General features: G+C 33.9%; 1 protein-coding gene across 1 annotated transcript in view; it reads right to left on the bottom strand.

Annotated features, from left to right (window-relative positions):
- The window catches only part of Rps6ka6 (ribosomal protein S6 kinase A6), a 102,702-nt gene that overhangs the window by 46,235 nt on the left and 34,601 nt on the right, over window positions 1-21,866 (bottom strand). The window contains exons 3-5 of the mRNA XM_051190672.1: window positions 15,087-15,146; window positions 13,205-13,264; window positions 3,818-3,931 (exon numbers count right to left, since the gene is read on the bottom strand). Coding sequence (XP_051046629.1) covers window positions 3,818-3,931; window positions 13,205-13,264; window positions 15,087-15,146 — 234 coding nt within the window. The remainder of the gene's footprint in view (window positions 1-3,817; window positions 3,932-13,204; window positions 13,265-15,086; window positions 15,147-21,866) is intronic.

The raw sequence follows: 21,866 nt of genomic DNA, 5'->3' as shown, positions 1-21,866 counted from the left end.
AAAAGAAATATTATGTAATAATCCATGAATATATATGTATTATATAAATGATTTGGCCTATGCTACACAATCAAGTCTGACAATGTCAGATTTTTGTGTTTTGTTTCTGTTTTAAAATAATGTAATATTTGGGTTACTACCATCTATTTGTGGTCATTAGTAGCTTTATACTACAGAGTTCCCCAAACATCTTTTGTGGAGATACTGCTTTCTCTATGTTTTACTCAGTATACAAACAGGTTTCATTATGATATTCTCATACATACAAAGCATGACGACTTTTTCTTACTTCCACTCAGACATTTTCCATCCTCACTGGCTCTTGCTAGACCTCAGTCTCCATTCAAGCAGTTCTCTTCATTTGATTTCATGACACATATCTTTTATTACTCACTCTTTTTCAATACTCCCCGCTCTCTCTCAACTTCTTCCTCCCACTTTACCCTCTTATTCCACTATGTATGTATGTATGTATGTATGTATGTATGTATGTATGTATGTATGTATTATACAAGTACATACATGTTCTTCATGAGTGAAAAATATAAGGTACATCTGGTACTGCACTTTTTATTTAACTTGGTTATTAATGCTTCTCATTCTTAGTATCGGTATATTTGCATTGTTTATGTACTCTTGGTTTAATTCTGGTAAGTAATATATCAATCAATTTATCTATTTCTTCTGGATTTTTCAATTTGTAAGTATAAATTTTTAAGGCATTATCTAATAATTTTGTAAATTTCAGTAGTTTGTTGTTCCCTTTATCATTTCCACTTTTATCAGTTTGGGTCTTCTCTATACTTCCTCTGGTTAGTTTGTGTGGTGATATCTTACTTGAATAAAACCGGTCTGGGGTCAGAGAATGGAGCTTGCCACTAGCTAACCATTGAGGTCTGGAGGTCTCTACAGATAGGCAGGAAGTAAGACAGCTGGGCAGAAACTGGATATTATCAGGGAGAAACAAGAAATCTTTCTATTGTCTGCTGAAGACACGAAGGAGGTAAGGTGTGGCTGTGGCTTGCTCCTCACTGATATTTGCCTCTATATCTGACTCTGGCTTTTATTATCAAGACCAATTAAGAATTCCACTTAAAAGTTCAGTTAAGGATTTGTACATTTTGTTTACCTTCTCAATCAATTCTACCTCATAACATTTTTGAATTGTTCTTTTAATCCCAATTTCATTAAATCTTGTTTCATTGATGTGCAGTTTTTATATGATTTTGGCATTAGTTGAATTTTGTTCCTGTTAAACAAACTAAAACATTTAATGTCATTACAATTTTATAAGATCTGTAACTCCCATTGCTTATGTTTTAACAGTGGAACCTTTGCTGACGAACTTAAGATTGTACAACCCTACGTTTCTTGGCACTAGGCCTACACACATCTGATTCACAGCCTTGGCTACATTCTTGAATATGTTCAGCATATAACAAGTCACACCCACACAATGCCTACACAAATGATGCAATACTGACAAGCAAGTATGTTCACATCTTAAGAAGCAAAACAAAAGCTACCTTCTTAATAACTTTGGTTGATGAACTGCATAAATCTCACAATTCTGTATTTTAGTGCTATGAATTCAAATAGGGTCTTTGTTAAGACAGCCTTAGGCACAAAGTTTTCACTGAATTTAAGGATTACATCAACAATTTGTTAGAATGTTATTACATTTAACATGAAGATGTTATTGAGAAAAACTTTTGTTATACATTATCTTTTATGTAGTGCAATAAAAATTTTTATCTGGTCTGTTTAATATGTTTCTACCTTAAAGATATCATTAATACTAATGAACTTGAATATGTAAGTTTCTTTATAATGGCTGCCAATCTCATTTCTGACGTGCTTAAGAAAGGCTTCCAGGCACTGTGTCATATATTTGTAAGCAACAGCATGTATTCTAGGCTTTATCTAATCTTTCCTGCTCTGATTTTTGTTTCCATCTACAGTGCCAGTTGCTTTTAGTCCTGTTTGTGTTTTTTTTTTTTCTCTTCCCTTTCACTTTTGGTTTTGTTTGAGAATGGATCTTACTATGTACCAAAGCTAGGCTTAAACTTGTAGTGCCCCAGACTGGCCTCAACTTCAGAAGCATCCTTTTTCCTCAGGAACCTGAGTGCTAGTGTTATAGGCAAACAATACCATATTCAACTTATGCAACTTGCATTCCATTTTGGTTGTTATTTATCTATGGAATTCTTAAATCTTTTATGAAACAAAGCAAGAAATACATAGATGAATATACATATACACATTATGGCAAAATTTTAATAACTTGAAATGTTTCTGTAGTATCATTTCATATGTCAACTATTTAAGCATTTATACTTTGAGATATAAAAACCTATTCTAAATTAACACATATCTCAGAAACATTAAAAATAAAACTATCGAATATATACCTAATTTACAAGTAAGTTTTATAATACCTTCTTTACCAATACCAGCATCCTATTAATAGGCTCCACTAGTATTTCTTTCCACCCTACTCTTCAATTTTTATCCCCTCTGACTTTGTTTTCTGATATTGACATAGATACTATGACAAAAAAAAAATAACCTTGAGGTTAAAGGATTTATTTGGCTTACACATTATAGTCAATCATGGAGGGAAGGCTGGGCAAGAGCTCAAGGCAGGAACTGAAGCAGAGACCATGTAGGAATGCTACTTACTCACTGGCATGCTTCCTGTAACTGGCTCAGCTACCTTTTTCATGCAGACCAAATTCACCTACTCAGTGATGGTACCACCCACAACGTGCTGGGCCTTCCTACACCAACTATCAACCAAGAAATATCTTACAAACATGTGCATGGACCAAACTGATGGATGCAGGGTTTGAAATGAGGTTCCTTCTTTCCTGGTGTGTCAAGTTGATAACCATGATCATCCACCACAATCACCTTATGTCATTTATTGTCAAAGCAGAAGCCATCTCAGTTTGTCTTTTGTGTCCTAAAAATATTTCTATGTATTTCATATATTCTATACCATATAGATACCAGACTACATTCAAACAATATCTACTTTAAAATCACCAATATATTTCATAAAACTATTGTGCACAAACTCAGTACTCAGTAAATATATTTCCTTACAAATGTCTTAATTACTAAATTTTCCTCTTTGTAACTAAATTTCAGCTACTGAGGTATTTTGTTTCTCCAGTCTTTCTCCCCACAAATTGTACTGTTTTCTTAAAAAGCTTTTACTTACTATATGATTCAATTATTTTCATGTCTTATATTTTATGTATACAAGCCACAGGATCTAGATCCACATACTTCCTTTCTGAGAAACATATTACCAAATACTTAATAAACAAATACAATGAGTACATGAACTAATTGTCCTTAATTCTTCAAAGCAAGAATCTCACATCATTTCCAAATCATCTATGCTAGTTTTACTTTACTGTAAGAAATGGTGAATTAGCTCCTGATTCTACTATATAAATTACAGCATAAGTTCTAAGTTCTCATACAGAGTTAAGAAACAGAGATATCACCACAAGATAGCTATGTTAGTGTACATGAAAAAAACATAAATATCTTCATAAAAACAAGTATGTTTTTTAGACAACCAACAATGTATTTTTTACCTAGAAAAATGTAAGCTCAGGGAATTAGAAAACAATGACTGCTATAGAACAGTATAAAGAAACCTGAATAAAAACAGAAATACAACATATAAAACTAAAGTTAATTTTGCATCCTTTAAGAGCCTTACAAATGACTTCTACACATGTATACATGTGTATACATTCTAAATATGAAGAAGAACAAATGTAGGAAAATTATTTATTACCTTTCCAAAAGATCCCTGACCAAGAACCTTGAGCAAGTCAAATTGTGCAGGATCTGCCTTCTCATATCCTTCTTTAACGTGATTTGTAATAGGAATTTCTTTAACCTCTTCATCCTGCAAAACAAAAGTCCAAATAATACTAATGTGCAGTTCTAACATCATGTGATTAGTTCCATTTCAAAAAAAATTGCACAATAAATTGTACAATAAAAAAGCCCATCAGTCTAGCACTTTGATTGACTTATTCCCATCTCCTGATATAACACAGAGATATAATTCATTTCTTCATAGGTTTTGTTGATGGTGATGTTGTTCATTTGAGGCAGTCTTGCTATGATACCTAGCTAGATTGGAACTTGCTATGTGGATCAGATGGAATTCAAACTTTTGGCAATTCTCTTGTCTATGCCTTCTGTGAACCGAGAATACATTCATGTGCCAACAAGCCCAGCTCTTACTATATAATTTCATGTAAATGAAAGCATGTGAAATATATTTATGCAACATCTTTACAAGTAAATAATAACAATAATATTCAGAACTAATACTTTTTAATTTTGTTTTATTTATTATTTTTAGATGACTACTGTATTTATATAATTCCCTTATCCTCCCTCCAACTCCTCCTATGTATCCCCTACCCTGCTCAATCTCAAATACATACCCTGTTTGTTATTATTATACATATATACATATATGAATAAACCTGCTGAGTCCATCTAGTGTTGCTTATATACATATAGATTGTTAAGATTGGTGACTTAGAATTGGATAATCAATTAGGAACTTATCTGGGAGAGGGAGATTTATTCTCTTCAGTAGTCGTTAATTGCCTGTAGCACATTATCTAGGGGTGGGGCCTTGTGAGATTTCTACAATCCACAATGGCATGTCAACTAGTGTTATTATCGTTTAGGTCTTGCTTATGCAACCTTACTGTTGAGATTTATGGACGCAACTTCTCTGTCCTATATAGTGAACACTATCTTGTATCAGCCAATGTGATCCCCTGACTCTTATAATCTTTTCAACCACTGTTCCATGATTTTATTTGAGCCATAGGTGTAGAGACTGTGTTGTAGATGTATTAACTGGGGTTCAACACACCATAGTCATTTGAGAACTAAGATGCTTAAGCTCCTCATTGAAGTGCAACTTATGAGACAGAGACTGAGAAAGTAAAGATAAACCTTGCAAATTGTGAGAAAGCCAAACACAAAAATCTCAAAAGTCCTTTTGAATAGCAATTTACTATATTCTTAAGTATTTTAATATCTAGATTACTACAAGGGAAACATAAATTATAGAACTCAAAACTGTTTTCATGCCATGAACTTTTATAAGAAAGAAAGGAATCCTCCTGGGAAATATTTCAGCCCCATAATAGAAGACTCCTCTCAGGTGTTATGAATATACTCTAGTGAGTTGTAATTCTAGTCCCTATGGGAAAGTACAGTAACTAACATTTTTTTTAATCTGCATGAATTCCCTATCACAAAATAACAAAGCTGAAGGCATAAGCTCTGATCCAACTCCATCACACCATCACTGTATAGAAAATAAAACTGACACAAAGCTTGAGTTCAACAATGTCCCAAATCAAATGTTATCTATTGGCCCTTTGATCTCTGATTAATCAATGGTGGCCTTGCCTAAAGTAGGCAATAGAACTGTCCAAATGAGCTAGGCTTCTTGACAGCTGGTAACATCAATAACACAGAAAGGCAGATATACACCTCAAGGGTGGTATGTTGAACTGCGTATTACTGTGTTGGGGAAATTTCAGATGATTAAAAAAAATAACATCATTTAGCTGTGCCCTAATCCCAAATGACTGGTAATTTATACACAAAAAGGCTATGCAAGCAAACACACACAGAGAAAACACAAACACGCACACACACACACACACACACACACAGAGAGAGAAGAGAGAGAGACAGAGACAGAGAGAGAGTGAGCACGGGGGGATATAAAGCCATAGCCATCTATAAACTCAGGAGAAAGGTCTCAGAAAATCAATTTTGCCAACACCTTGATGTCAGACTTAATAGAATCCAAAATTGTGAGAAAATTAATTTCTGATGTTTAGGACACCCAGTCTGTGGTCCTTTGTTAGGGCAGTCCTAGAAAATATATACAGTGCCTATTCTTAGTTGATCTGTGAAAATGAAATAGTTACTGTAAAATAAAAATTTAATTGCTTCCAAACAGAGTTTACTACACTTTCCACATTTAATGACAAGTCTGAAGCACAAGTGTTAGGTACTTCTCCAAAACTCTAAAGTATATTAATATTAAGAAAAAATTAAGAAGGCTGAACCAGAACTTCTATATTCTGGTCCTTTTTGTTTTGAATAAAGGAAGCCAAGAATGCTGTAACACTAGAAAAATGTACTGGTAAGCACAAAAATAATCAGTACACTACTGTTTTCATTCATTTGACAACTGATTTGTTTATGGGGACGATATCAACCGGTAGGATGAAAAGAAGATGAGGACAATCTAGTTGCAGTCTATTATCCCTCAAATACAGAAGCTTAACAGACTATAAAGACTAGCTCTAGAACAAAAGATAAAGGACTAAATACATTGGGGTTTATATAATAATGCAAGGTCCATCTGCTCAAGCATTTGTTTTATTTCAAGGTAGAAAAATTATTTTAGTTAAAAAAAAACCCTAACATTCAAAATGAAGACGTTTGGTTGTGAATTTATTAAGGCACACATGGAGACAAGAAGAACATGCAGAGAATAATGCAGTATCACTAAAAGCCATGTCAATATCAATGTACTTTCAAGAAAGGCTGACAATAATAATGTAAATAAAGTAAATCACAAAGTGATGCTAGACTAAACTAAACACATCAAAATAATGAACAGATTGGAATACTTAATACTGTACAATTATTTTCCAATTACTGCACATCTAGGGATGACAGCAAACTAATTCTTACTTAGGTTGGGTTGTTCTAATTACATCAGTCTTGGTCCCCACATCTACAAAATGGAATTAAACCTCTATTTCAGATCTCAGTCACATAGGATCCCTAAAAGAACACAAAATATCTATAAAACTAAGTTACTAAACTTTTATGTATAATTTTTAATACTTTATTATCAAGCATAAATTCCACTAATAGTAATTGTCCAATAGTATTGAGTAATGATTATTCATCAGAGAATTTTGCATATTTGTACTACAAGAGCTTTTGAGATTTTTGAAAGAAAGGGAGTAGGAAGAAAACTGATTAGCATAACTGCAAGAGAACAAAATACTGAAGCACAGCAAGGCTTAATAGCCATCAAAATAGAAAGACTACACCAAGATAATCACAAGTAAATCAAAGCCAGCCTGGGCTACAGAATCAGTTCAAGTCCAACCTGAACAATTTAGTGAGCTGCTATCTGAAAATAAAAAGTAAAAGTAGGGCTAGCTCTATAGCTCAGTGGTAGGGCACTACGAGTTACCTATCAAGTATGTTACCCAAAAGGAACAGAAATGAAACAGGCAAGCAAAATCTATTACACATGAAGCATGCATTACAGGCTTGAAATATTCTGTAACTAAACTTTTATGTGAGCTTAAGGAAGTCTATGGAGGAATTTGTATGTGAGACATTTCAAACATAGTTTTTGAATTTTGAAAATTAGAGCTAAAATATGGAGATTAAATTAATTGGGGGGTTTAAAGTATATTTTTACTTAAATATGACATATATCTTTCTAATAAATAAATCATGATCTTATGAGATATCTAACTATTAAGTAAACACTCTTTAAATTCCCTAAGGTATTAGTAGCACTAAATGATAACTATTTTATGAAGTTTTAGAGAGATGCCTTGTCAGTTAAGAACCCTTATTCTTATAGAGGACATGGGTTCAATTCCTAGCACCTACATGGTGGCTAACAACCATCTATAACTACAGCACCAAGGGAAATAACATCCTCTTCTGACTTCCAAGGGCATGTATGTAATCCACATACATGCATGTAGACAATACACTCATGCTCACAAAAATATAAACTATCATATTTTAAAAATAAACATAAATGAATCACAAATTACCAAATACATATAGCTATTCTTATTTTGACAGCACCCATGAAGTTAACTCATGTCAACCATCTACTAATGGAGAAAAAATGCTTAGGTGTTTTTACTAGCCTAAATAAAGTTAGAAATAGAGGACTAGGTGGTAAACTGTTATGTCTGATATGTTTTATATATACTAGATATTTAGAAAGTCTAAGAAAAATTATATTTAATTTCCCTTGTTTTAACTGAATAAAAGATATCGAGTGAATGTGAAAGTCTAAGGTACTAAAAATAGATAGTGAAATTAGATCTCTAAATGACTCAAAACACCAAACAGCTTTAGACCACACAGGGAATTATTAGCAATTTAATTTTGTATGTGAGTGTGTGCACACCTGCATGGTTTGATCTAGTGCTGGGGATGAAATACAATACTTTAGAATGAAAGCATCTATTTTACCACTGAGTTATATTCTCAGCCCGAGAGATTCATACTTAAAGAATAACCTTGAAAGAATCAATACATCATACAGCAGCCTCTATAATAACACACTATTTTAAATTGACAAAAAGACAACAAAAAAGCTATGAACATTCCACTGATATTCATAATTATAACTCTTAAATTCTACCTTTAAAAACATTTTAGTGCAACTGCCAACATCAAACTGAATGGAGAGAAACTTAAGCCAATTCCTCTAAAATCAGGAACAAGACAAGGCTGCCCTCTCTCTCCATATATCTTCAATTTCGTACTAGAAGTCCTAGCTAATGCTATAAGACAACAAAAGGAGATCAAGGGGATCCAAATTAGAAAGGAAGAAGTCAAACTGTCTCTATTTGCAAATGATAAGATAGTTTACATAAGCGACCCAATAAACTCTACCAGGAAACTCCTACAGCTGATGAACACATTCAGCAAACTAGCAGGATACAAGATAAACTCACAAAAATCAGTAGCCCTACTTTTTTCAGACGACAAAGAGACAGAGAAAGAAATCAGAGAAACATCACCCTTTACAATAGCGACAAGCAACATAAAGTACCTTGGTGTAACGCTTACCAAACAAGTAAAAGACCTATATAATAAGAACTTTGTGGCTCTAAAGAAAGAAATTAAAGAAGATACCAGAAAATGGAAAGATCTCCCATGCTCTTGGATAGGTATAATAAACAAAGTAAAAATGGCAATCTTGCCAAAAGCAATCTACAGATTCAATGCAATCCCCATTAAGATCCCACCACAATTCTTCACCGACCTTGAAAGGATAATAATCAACTTTATATGGAAAAACAAAAGACCCAGGATAGCCAAAACAACCCTATACAATAAAAGAACTTCAGGAGGCATCACCATTCCTGACTTTAAGCTCTACTACAGAGCTATAGATCTGAAAACATCCTGGGATTGGCATAAAAACAAGCAGGCAGACCAATGGAATCGAATTGAAAATCCTGATATTAACCCACAAACCTATGAACACCTGATTTTCGACAAAACAACTAAAATTATATAATGGGGCAAAGACAGCATCTTCAACAAATGGTGCTGGCACAATTGGATGAGGGTGTGTAGAAGACTGCAGATAGACCCATGTCTGTGGCCATGCACAAAACTCAAGTCCAAATGGATCAAAGACCTCAACATTAATCCAGCCACATTGAACCTCTTAGAAGAGAAAGTAGGAAGTACCCTTGAACAAATTGGTATAGGAGACTGCTTCCTGAACATAACTCCAGGGGCACAGACACTGAGAGAAACAATTAATAAATGGGACCTCTTCAAACTTAGAAGCTTCTGTAAGGCAAAGGACACAGTGGACAAGACCAAACAGCAGCCCACAGACTGGGAAAAGATTTTCACCAATCCTATATCCGACAAAGGGCTGATCTCCAAAATATACAAAGAACTCAAGAAACTAGTCAACAAAACACCAAATAACCCTATTAAAAAATGGGGTACAGAACAATAGAGGAAATCAAAAAGGCTGCAAGACACTTAAGAAAATGCTCCACATCCTTAGCTATCAGGGAAATGCAAATCCAAACAACCTTGAGATACCATCTTACTCCTGCCAGATTGGCTAAAATTAGAAACACCAATGATGACTCATGTTGGAGAGGATGTGGAGAAAGGGGAACACTCCTCCACTGCTGGAGGGAGTGCAAACTCGTACAGCCATTTTGGAGATCAGTATGGCGGTTCCTCAGGAAAATGGGAATTAGTTTACCACATGACCCGGCAATCTCCCTCTTAGGCATATACACAAAGGATTCACATCCATGCAACAAAGACATCTGTTCAACTATGTTCATAGCAGCACTATGTAATAGCAAGAACCTAGAAGCAACCTAGATGTCCCTCAATTGAAGAATGGTTAATGAAGATGTGGCACATCTACACAATGGAATACTACTCTGCAGAAAAAATGGTATCTTGAAATTCACAGGCACGTGGATGGCACTTGAGGAAACCATCCTGAATGAGGTAACCCAGTCACAAAAAGAGGCGAGGGGGAGGAAAAGAAAACATGTGTGACCAGGAAGATTGAGCCTGGTTAGGAATAGAAGACAGGAAAGAGAGAGAAAGAGAGAGAGACAGAGAGAGAGAGACAGAAAGAGAACATAAAAGAGGGAGCCAATATTGGTTTGAAAATAAAATTGAACACAAAGAAATGTCTAGAGAACTACAAGACTGCTCCCAACTAGCAATTTGAGCTTCCGTGGAAAGGCTATCATAAATGCCCTTCCTGGAGAGTGAGATCAACAACTAACTTCTCCATGGAGCCCTCAACTAATGCCTGTTGGAAACAGGGTCAAAAACCCATACATAAACACTGAGTCGAACTAGAACCTAGATGCAGATGGAGAATACAAGACAAGGCGGCAGAAACACATACAGACAGCTTACCTGAACAAGGAGGAGCTAACAGGCCACCAGACTGATAGCTGGGAAGCCAGCATGGGACTGACTCAGACCCCCTGAATATGGGTCTCAGCCAGAAGAACTGAGCAGTCTAAGGGACCTCAGACAGTGGAGCCAGGATGTATCCCTGGTGCACAAAAGGACTTTGGGAACACATCCCCCATGGAGGGATAACTGCCTTAATCTAGAGACAGGAAAGAAGCCCTAGTCCCTACTTCACATGACCTGTCAGATCTACATGACCCCAACTGGATGGCATTCCCCTACATATGGAGTTGGGGTGGGGGATGGGAGGGAAGGGTGGTTAGAGTGCATGTGAGAGGGTAAAAGAGAGGGAAGGAAGGAGGTAGGGAGTGAGGGAGGGAGGGAGGGGTAACTGGGATCGACATGTAAAATAATAAATTAAATTAAAAAAAATGCTTTGACTCCAAAATTTAAGTTCAAGGACAAGTTACTGGGGAAAAGTATTTCTATTTTTGTTTCCACAGAAAATGAAAATATGTGGATTCCTTCCAGACTAATGTGGTTTGATCAAGCCAGACTGCCTGAAACAGAGTACCAGGTGATCCTACACTCAAAACACTTGGACAAAGCAGCCTTACAGACTACAGCCAGGATTTCTGAATCTTCTTCGAATCCCCCATGACAGAGCCCCTTACCAGCAGGAAGTAGTTTGGAAAGAACAATGCCCAAATTCCCAAGTATTGTCTATAAATGTTTGTTTTCATTTAAATGGACTTTGTTATATAAAATAAATTGAAAAAAAAACATTTTATTGATAAATTTATATGGCATTTTTATCACCTATGTAGTTTATATCTTAAATAGATGAAGATTTTTTATTCATCCTTTTTTTTAATTTATTTTACATACCAATCAGTTTCCCCTTCCTCCTCTCCTCTGGCTCCCTCTCCCTTCTACCAGCCCCTTCTACTCTTCCTCTATCTCTATTCAGATGGGATAATTCTTCCCATGGGAATCAACAAATCATGGTTTATCAAGTTAAGGCAGGACAAAGTTCCTCCCCCGTGCATCAAGGATGAGCTAGGCTTCCTACCCTAGAGAATAGGTTGCAAAGGACCAACTTATGCAACAGGGACAGGCCCTGATTCCACTGCTAGAGAACCCACAAAATGCCAAGCTACACAACTGTCACCCAGATGCAGAGGGCCTATATTATTCCCATCCTGACTCTATACTTGTCTGTCCAGAGTCCCTGATCTCCCACCAGCTCACGTCCTCTGCTGGTTTCTATATGAGATAAATTTACTGATGGACATGTTTCATAAGGGATTTACTGAGTATCTTCAATACTACATAAGAAAAGAATGGTATTCTTATCAATACAAAACAGTCACCTAACAGGAGATAGATTCTAGTAAGTGTTGGTCTTACACATCTGCTAAAAGCCACAACCTTTCTAAACCTAAGTAAACAAATCTATACTGTAAAGAGAAAAATTAAGAAAATAATTTATTTGGAGTTCTTTCTAAATAAAAAAGATAAGACTGAAAATACCTAAAAAGATGGTTAACTTTGAAATCATAACATTAAGGCAAATGCCCACATTAGTCTGACCTTCCCTAAAAAATCTTAAGAATGCTTTTCACAAAACTTGGTTTAAATATGTCTTTACACAGGCCTTAAATACAATGACCTAATGGGTAAACAATCTTTAAAACTAGTTAGAGATTTCTGAAATACTTTAAATTCAATCCTTACTGAAAGCTAGAAAATGGGTTTTAAATATTTCAAGCTATCTTTATAGTCTAATTATGTTAAAGATAGATCTCCTTTTATTCTGAAGTTGAAGATAATCTCTTTCAGTTTAATGCAGGGGATACTCTATTTAAATACCCACATTTCTTATATACTAATATGTAAAAAATGCCATTTGTTATACTTAAAATTGGTATTCTTATGGCCTGTATATTTTCAACAAAGCTGTTTTATGAAAAGCCACACGCAGGCCAGGCTTTTATGATTAAAGCCTGTAATCCTAGTACTTGAGAGGCTAAAGCAGGGGGAGTGTTAAATGATTAAGATGAGCATAGACCACAAACTAAGATTCCATCTCATAAAAAAAAAAATCACAGCCTAGGGATGGAGCTATGTAATATTTACCTAGTATATACACAAAAAGAAAATAATAAATTTTTAAAACTTCAGAGATGAAGTGTGATGGCACATGCCTGGAATCTCAGAAATCAGAAAGCAGATGTTAAAGCATCAAGAATCCAAGGTATCCTCAGCTACACTATGTTTGAGGACACCTGGGACTACATGACTATGTCAAAGAATTTAAATTTGTATCACTAACATATACATACATACATACATACATACATACATAGAGAGAAATCACTTTCTTTCCTTATATGCTACAAATGATGTTTACTAAATTAACATGAGCACTTACCAGGCAAGGTTCTGGTTCTCCCTCTTCCATCGGCTCTTCAACCATTTTAGGAACATTTAGCTGAAAAACATATTTCAAAAGGTAAATTTCAGTGGTATTAATATGAGAATAATAACTAAGAAAATACAACCCTAGGCATTTCCATTCACAATCTAAAATGTTACTGACAAACCAAAGGTCAAGGGTACAAAGAAGTTATTTAGAAAAGGAAATTTATGAATAAAGATTACACATTGTCCTTAAATCTTTAATTTTTCAGAGCCTTATGTTTCACTACATGTTTCTTAAAGTTATGCCATGACTGATAACCTTATACATAAAAAATAAATATCTCAGACACTTACCTTACATATAAAAAAAGAAACATTAGAAAAGAAAAAAATTCATGTGAACATACAATGTGAAAACTCATACAATTCAATTTTAAATTTGTAATATATCATACAGAACAAACGAAAGGCTGATGGATGTTTATTCAGGGAAAAATCACTTATACCAGAAACAGATGACCTCTACAGGTTCCCCTCCTAAGGATGCTTCCTGATGCTCTTTGTCTCCAGCCAGGAAGTGAGAGAGTGAGCTGGGGTCATGGACCCCAGACCTAGTACCTCCAGGTCACGCCCTCACCTGTCCCCACAACCCAAAGGGTGTGGTCAGTGCAACAGGTGTGGGCGGGGTGGATATCTCACTACAATTCTCCTTTTAGTCTAAAGAAAAGATTTAGGCTTGATCCAAAACTATATACAAATACAGTAATTATCAAGTATGCTCTAGGAAAGGGAAAATTAAGAACATACACACTTAAGACCTATTGCCAGTGAGATAACAAGTGTAAATGGCAAGAACTACAGTTATATATATATATATATATATATATATATATATATATATATATTATGAGTATCTATACAAAAAGAAAATTACGACTTTGCCTTTCTTTCCTCTGTTACCTAGCTACTGGTTACATCGTAGTCATACCATCTTATGACTAATTTATCAAAAAGCTGTTGGTCTGGAGGAACTAGAAATAAAATGAATCGGGATGAGTCAAAAGACATCACTGCATCGTAGGAATCATCCCAGTGACAAACAGAACACCTAACTTTTCCTACTTCATCAGCCTTCAAAGGGCAGGTTTTCTATATAAGAATATCCATCTATGGAATACCATAGAAAACACAGGTGCTTACTAAAACCAAGTCATCTTCAGTTATGTGAAAACAAAACTATTTTCAAAATGACCTAAGGAAATAAAATTTTATTTAAAAATAAAACCTCTAATTTGATAAAAATTAATCCAGTATTTTGTCCCAGTTAAGGGTGAAGTGGAACCCAGCCTGGTATTTATAATCCAAGCACTTCAGAGACTGAGAGGGAGATTGTGAGATCAAGGCCACTCCGGTTTACATAACAAGATCTTTTCTCCAAACAACAAAATAATTAAGCAGCCAAAATCCTAAGTGAACAGCTCTCATCAGTCTAATAAAGAGTACTTTTAAATTATTTGCAATTTCTCAGAAAAGAATTTAAGCCCTTTCTAATCATCTGAAAAAAATCAAAATAAACATATACAAACAAGAAAGAGGCTAACGAGAATGTAAGAAATAATAGGTGGTTAAAATTAATAATTTCATTAAAAAAACATACACGTCATCAAATATGATAGTACTTTTAACTTACTAGTAGTAACTAGAATCTCCCAAAATGCACCTAGTAAGCAAAATGTCTGTAGGCATTTGGTATACAAAGTTAAAAATACACTTAAGAATTTGATATTCTAAAGAAATTTTGTTGTCAAATTAACTTCATGACTACATGTTGGATACTGACAGCTTGTAGAAAAGGCTAATTATTAGCATTATAATTTATTAATGATCCTTACCTCATGGTATTCATTTGGTTGGGCAGGCCTCCTTGCCTTCTGGATAAACAGCACCTGTGGCTAGATTCCAAAGAAAAAGAATAATCCAAAGATAATTGAGATTTCATTTATATGATTACATTATGCAAAAAAAAAGATCTAGAAACTCTCCTTATTATCTTGATTGAACTATGTGGTCATGTTGAAACTCACATGACAAAGGACTATAACAATCTTGCTGCAGTACTAACCAACTTGAGGAAAGGATCAAAAGCCACTACTCAGGAAAATGGTCAGTCGCACAAAAAGAATCATGCCAAAATATTTTAGAGTTTAAAAGTAGAACTTCCCCAGTGAAGCCTCCAGATAATGCAGAAGAGCCAAAACCTTGATTATAGGTTTGTATGACTAAGCAGAAGACTTAGTTGAGTCATTCCCATATTGCCGACCCATACAAACTGTGTGATAATAAATATATCTTTGTTTAATCTGCAAATTGCCAGTAAAATGTTATGCAGGAACAGATAGTTGTTACAATCAATATTACTGTTCAAAAATGTCTAGGATTAAAAGATCTCTCCACTGAAAGTTTTTCTAGGGAATCTTTTACAGGTTCAATAATTTCAAAATATCTCTACCAAATACACATTATAGATAATATAGATAACAAATTATAAATTAAATTTTACTAAGTAACCTAGGAAAAATAGAGCTAAAATATCAAAACATTTGCATGAGAGTTAAGTCTAAGGAGTTATACTGTCCTTTAATGTGGCTTTCTTAAAAATAAAAGTCACTTAACTTACTAAGCACAGTACAGAACACATAATTTCACATTCCTTTCATAGTCAGAGATGCCTAAGAATTTGAGGCAGGAGGACAGCCTTGTGCTACACAGCAAATTCCAGTCTAGAATGGTCCTTAATGTGAGATCATTATCACCATCTTGCTACTTCTGATATATTAAGTCATCTGTTGAAAGATGATTTATAAAACAAAAAAAAAAAAAATCACAAAAATACAAGTTCAATTTACAGCAGACCTCAGAATATATCCTAGAATTTACTTTGTAAAATGACAAGTCCACCATAGTTACAGACGTGAAGAAACTGGAACTTAATATAGTGCTGATAACTATGTAAAAACAGCATAGCTGCCATAAAAATATGGCTGTTCCTCAAAAATGCAGAATTAGCACATTATACATAATTGTACTTCTGATTGTGAAACCAAAAGAATGAAAGCAGAGTCTCAAAGATATCTTTGTGTACGTCGTTCACAGCAGTAATATTCACAAAGGGAAGAAGATGGAAGCAACCTAAGCATATATCAGGATTTACATAAATAAGCGCAGTATATGTACACAATGGAATTCTATTCACCCTTAAAAAGAAAAACATTCTGACACATACTAACCCTTATAGAACCATAAAGAGATTATTTCAAGTGAAACAAGAGACTAACAAAAAGACAAATACTTTATGATTCTACTTATATGAAGTGTCAAAACAAGCCAAATTCATAGACAGAATATAAAATAGCAGCAGAGGCAAATAGCTCTCTATTAATTCCAAGCCTACTTGGTCTACACAGAAAGACCCAGGCCAGATAGGGATACACAGTAACTCCCTATCTCAAAACCAAATAACCAAAAGATAATGAATTCAATCTCTGTACAGGTTTTAAAAAGCTGATCCTACAAAAGTGGAAAACTAGTAGTTACCAGTGGCTAGCATGCATAGTGATGGTTTATTAATAGCTACAATCACTTCTCCAGTAGATATTTATCTTTTTGTAAATTTTTGTTATACCAAATTAACAAGGTTCATGCCATAACAGCTAACATTTGTCAGTGTTAGGACAACTTGTAATAAGTTTTCTCCTTCTACTACATGGGTCTCAGGGATACATCTCAAGTCATCAGACCTGGAGGCAAACACCTTTACCTGCTACAACACCTTTCTGGCCCACACTTACATCTTTCATCTTCCATAGTCAAGATTAATGTAGGAAGCTAGATGTACCTAAAATACTCACTTAAATAACTGCCTATATTCTTTCCAGATTTCTAATGAGACTTTGTTCCTATCCCAAATTCTTTGAAACACACAGCCCAACCAGCCAAGGTCATTGCTTTGGGGTGAACTTTCAAAGTAAAAAGTAAATTAATAAAAAAATATGAGGGAAACAAAAATGCAGCTATTTTTATTCAAGTCAATCTGAAAAGTTTACCTAAAAATATAAAAAGAGAATCTAAGGACACCAAGCAAATAAATACAACCTCCAAGCTAGTTCCTTAATCAGGTGCTTGAAATCAATTAAGAGTGTTTGCTGTGAAATGAATTAGCTGATAAAATATACTTAAGACAAAAAAAAAAAAACAAATTAAAGATATATATGCTCTTTAGAAACTTTACTACATTAGTTATTACTTATGTTTGCATGTCAGCTCATCTACCTCAAGTCAAATTCACACCTTCTCCTTTTCCCTCTACACAGACTAAAATCAGTCTCATAGTAACTGCCATATTTTCTATCAACAAACACTAACTGAGCAGGTATGGTGGCACATACTAGTAAGATTAGCACACTTGATGTTAAGACAGGTTTACTGTAGATTCAAAGCCAAATTGAGCTATACAGTGAGTTTCAACTGCCCTGAGCTAGAATGAGACCTTCTCTGAAAGAAAAGAAACAGTATCTTGTTATATAATCTCATTTCACAAGATCTAAAGAGATCACATCTTATTACCCGATTGCACCAAAACATTGAACATTACCTAGAAATAGGGCCTGGATAAATATTTGTGAAAAGGAATGACTAAATTTGGAATCTGAATGAATTAAATTTATAAACTCAGTTCCATAATAACTATCATATTTTCTGACTTGAAATGTCTGTTTTTCTAGCAACTAACTACATAATTTCCAGCAAGTCATTTTGCTATCATTTCTAACTCTTAATCTTAGAAAGATTTATTTTAAATTATATATATACAGAATATATAAATATATATACAGCATATATACATATATACATATATACATATATACATACATACATACATACATATATGAGACATATGTACAAGTCTGAGTTCAGGTGTCCAGAGTTCAGAAGTTCAGAAGAGGATATTCAATCAGATTTTCTGGAGCTAGGGTTACAGTTATCAGTCTCCTGACATAGGTGCTGGGAAGAGGGTAAGAGTAGAACAGTTTCTTAACCAGAGTTACCTATGTAAGCCCTAATTTTCTATTTTAAAAGTCAACAGAATCCAGCTCATCCAAAATATTTTTTAATTATAGCTTATGTTAGCCATAAGATTTTAGAAATATCATTTATTTTTTACAACTCGCTCTTTGAATGGCAGTTATTTCAAAATGTTATCATTAAAAATTGTTTCTTAACTCTAATTTTTGTTAGCAAAATTAGTATACATGTTAGAGAGCACATAGTAAAGCCCTTCATCTAAACTATGGTCCATGTGTCAAATTTTTCCCATTTTCTATGACCAACAAGGTGAGACTTGTGTAATTTTACATTCACAACTTTTCCTAAACTTTTCCTAAAGGTATAGAATGTTATATATGGACTAGAGTTATCTGACCCCTGTTGAAAAAGTTATCAGTCTCCAATCAATATAACTTGCACAGTATACATAGGATACTGCTTACCAGGATACAGCATAATTTCTTAAAAATCAACCTGCTTTTTCTTTGTGTGTTGGGTGTGTGTGTGATATCAACTCTTGTTATATAGTATGAATGGCCACATACTCCATGTGTATCCCAGACTTGTCTCAAACTCAAAGAAATCCTCCTGCCACTGCCTCTTAGATACTGATATTACACATGTACCACAACAAACAATATGCAATTAATTTTCTTTTATTTTTTTTGATAGTATCTCTCTATGAAACTCAGGCCAGCCTAGAATTTTCTATGTACTCCATATTGGTCTTGAATTCATGATATTCCTGTCTCTGCTTCCCAAGTGCTGGAATCATCTGTGTATGCTTAGCTCAACCTGTATTTTTCAACTTATTTTTCTCTAGTGTTTCTTAAATATTTGCATTTTTCTTAAAAATATCCACCAAGAGACAAATATTGTGGTGCACATTTGTAATCCCAGCACTTGGAAGACTAAGACATGAGCATCACAAATTTCAGACCTTAAAAAAGGCCATCAAAATGGATTCTTAAATTTCAATGCATTTTGAATGCTAGTTAGACAACCAAATTTTTAATCGCAAAAAAAAAAAAAAAAAAAAAAAAAAAAAAAAAAACTGCAAATGTATTTCCCTGAAAGTTGGAAAAACATTGCATTAAAATTTTGAAGCTGTTAATACCATTAAAAGACTAATTGGAGCCAGCATTAATTCATCCAAATCATTTTCAATATTTTAGCTACGGCATCATAAATTTCAAAGAGATTTAACACCAAAGGTGTCAAGTACACTGCTTTCAAATAACACAGAACTTAAAATTATAAAGGCTAAAAAGATGATTATACTTAAGTTTCTATCATATGTCATCAAATTGAAACATTTATCTAATTTGGATACCTTACCAAACACTACAACAATTCAAACCACTACCTTCAGAGACAGAAATGCTATGAATTATGGAAAGGAAATGGCTATGGTGGTCTTAACAATCTTCCTGAACCACACAGAGCCTAATAACTGAAATAAAATGGCTGGCTGAAATACAATGGCATCTCTGTGTTTTCTAACCAAGGCCATGTTTAAATCTACCAAAGACTGCTTACAGATACCTTTCAAAGCCTTGGGTTTAGTACCTAGGGCTCCAAATATAAAAATAAACAAACAGATAGATACAGCAAAAAAAAAAAAAAAAAAAAATCTGGCAAAGTGTGATACTATTCTGTTAGCTATTCAGGAGGGTCACAGAATAGTATCCTTTTTTAAAGGATAATGAGATCACTCTGGCACCACAGTTAAACCCTCCCTTTAAAAAAGTCAATGTTCATATTGTCAGCCAGGTTTTGAAAAACTTCATTTTAAAAACTTTATTATAAACCTGTGAGAATAAGCATAAATTTTAAAATCTACTGCCATTCCGACAACAGCTATTTATGTCTTCTGCCATAATTTCAGCATATACTTCTCCAATTAGATATGGTATGTATAAAATCAAACATGACGAAATTAAGAGCTAGAATTAGTTCCAGAATAGCTTAACTTAGAAAACAAACCTAGAACACTCTAATTGTTTTAATCTTTGATATAGGAAGTATAATGTACCTATGAGAGTTGTGATAGTCAATCTCCATCAGTAACCTGACTAGACTTAAAATCACATAGGAGATTGTTGAGGCATACCTGGAGGTGTATCTGTGAGGGTGTTTCCAGGCAGAATTAACTGAGAAGTGAGTGTCACCATAGAATAAGGTCCAGATGAATAAAAAAAGGAAAAGAGTAATACCACAATTATGGCATTTACCATCCTCTGCTTCCTGGCTCATGTGACATGAACTTAGGTATCTCCTCCTTTACCCATAACCATAATAGACCAACCCTCTGAAACCTTAAGCAAAATAGGTCTTCCTACCATTTACATTATTTCTGTCATTTTTTTGTCACAATGACAAAAAAGGAATATAAGATCCAAATTCAGAAGCAATTCAATTAAATATTTTAACATAATTTATAAGTAAAAATAACTTCTGTCATATATGAGAGAAATAATTTTAGAATACTGAAAAACAAATCAAGATGGGTATGTTAATAAACCCCCTCAAGAATAATGGAAATAATGTAAGGTAACAATAAGGCACAAACTAAGCTGATGCACACTGAAGCTGCATTTTTTTGCTTTTAACGCTCTACCTCCTTGACAGCTTATTTAAGTAGGAAGAAATCAACTACTACTTTTTAAAGCAAAAGAGTAAAATGTATCACTTAACTCTGAGTAATGGCATAGAAACTAAAACATTAACACCTCTGAAAAATATTTTAAAGCTTTCTGTAGGCCAAATTTTGTTAGTATTTGAAACATAATATACTATCTATTTAGACATTTCCTAGTTACCATAAATAAATGAACACACATATACACACACATCACTGTGTTATAAAGGCAGGAAGGAGTCTGGAATGGCACCTAATGAAGCCTATCAGGTAACTACCATACCTTATGCCTCATAAATAGATATAACTCATCTGATAAATAAATGACTATCAAATAACATTTAGAACTAATTAAAGCAAATCCAAAAACCATTATGCTTTTAAAAATACTACTACTTATATCAATACTAAGTTACTGATGAATTATACTAAGCATATCCATACAGTATACATCCAAATATATTTAGAAATCATCTAGGTTTTATAATTCATTTAATGACAGAATAAAAAAAAGTTATCTGCCTTCTATGTGGGCAGGAATTTGTTTACTGTGTATAGATAATATCAAATCTAATAACCTGAACACATCTGAATAGGGTCAATGTATAACAAAAGCCAAGACACAGGACATCTTGCTAGTCTTATAAGGGTTATGGCATATTTTTTGGAAAGTTTACTTGCAAAGGACACTTGTACTCTATGTGACATAAATGATTACATATGTACATAAAACCTATCTACTTACCTGATATTCTTTGTCGAAAATTCTTCTCACTATAATAACTTCTTAAAGATATAATTACATTATAATGCTTTGAGAATATGAAATGAGTATAAATTGTCCGTTGTGTTATTTCTCAAGGTTAAACGTGTTCAAAAACTCTATATAATTCTCATCAAAATAAAGTACAACTGCTCTATTTCTCTC

This window comes from Phodopus roborovskii, unplaced genomic scaffold (assembly GCF_943737965.1).
Source record: "Phodopus roborovskii unplaced genomic scaffold, PHOROB, whole genome shotgun sequence".
NCBI classification, from domain to species: Eukaryota; Metazoa; Chordata; class Mammalia; order Rodentia; family Cricetidae; genus Phodopus; species Phodopus roborovskii.
Note: the sequence above shows the minus strand (reverse complement) of the source record. Positions and strands in the feature narration are given on the sequence as shown.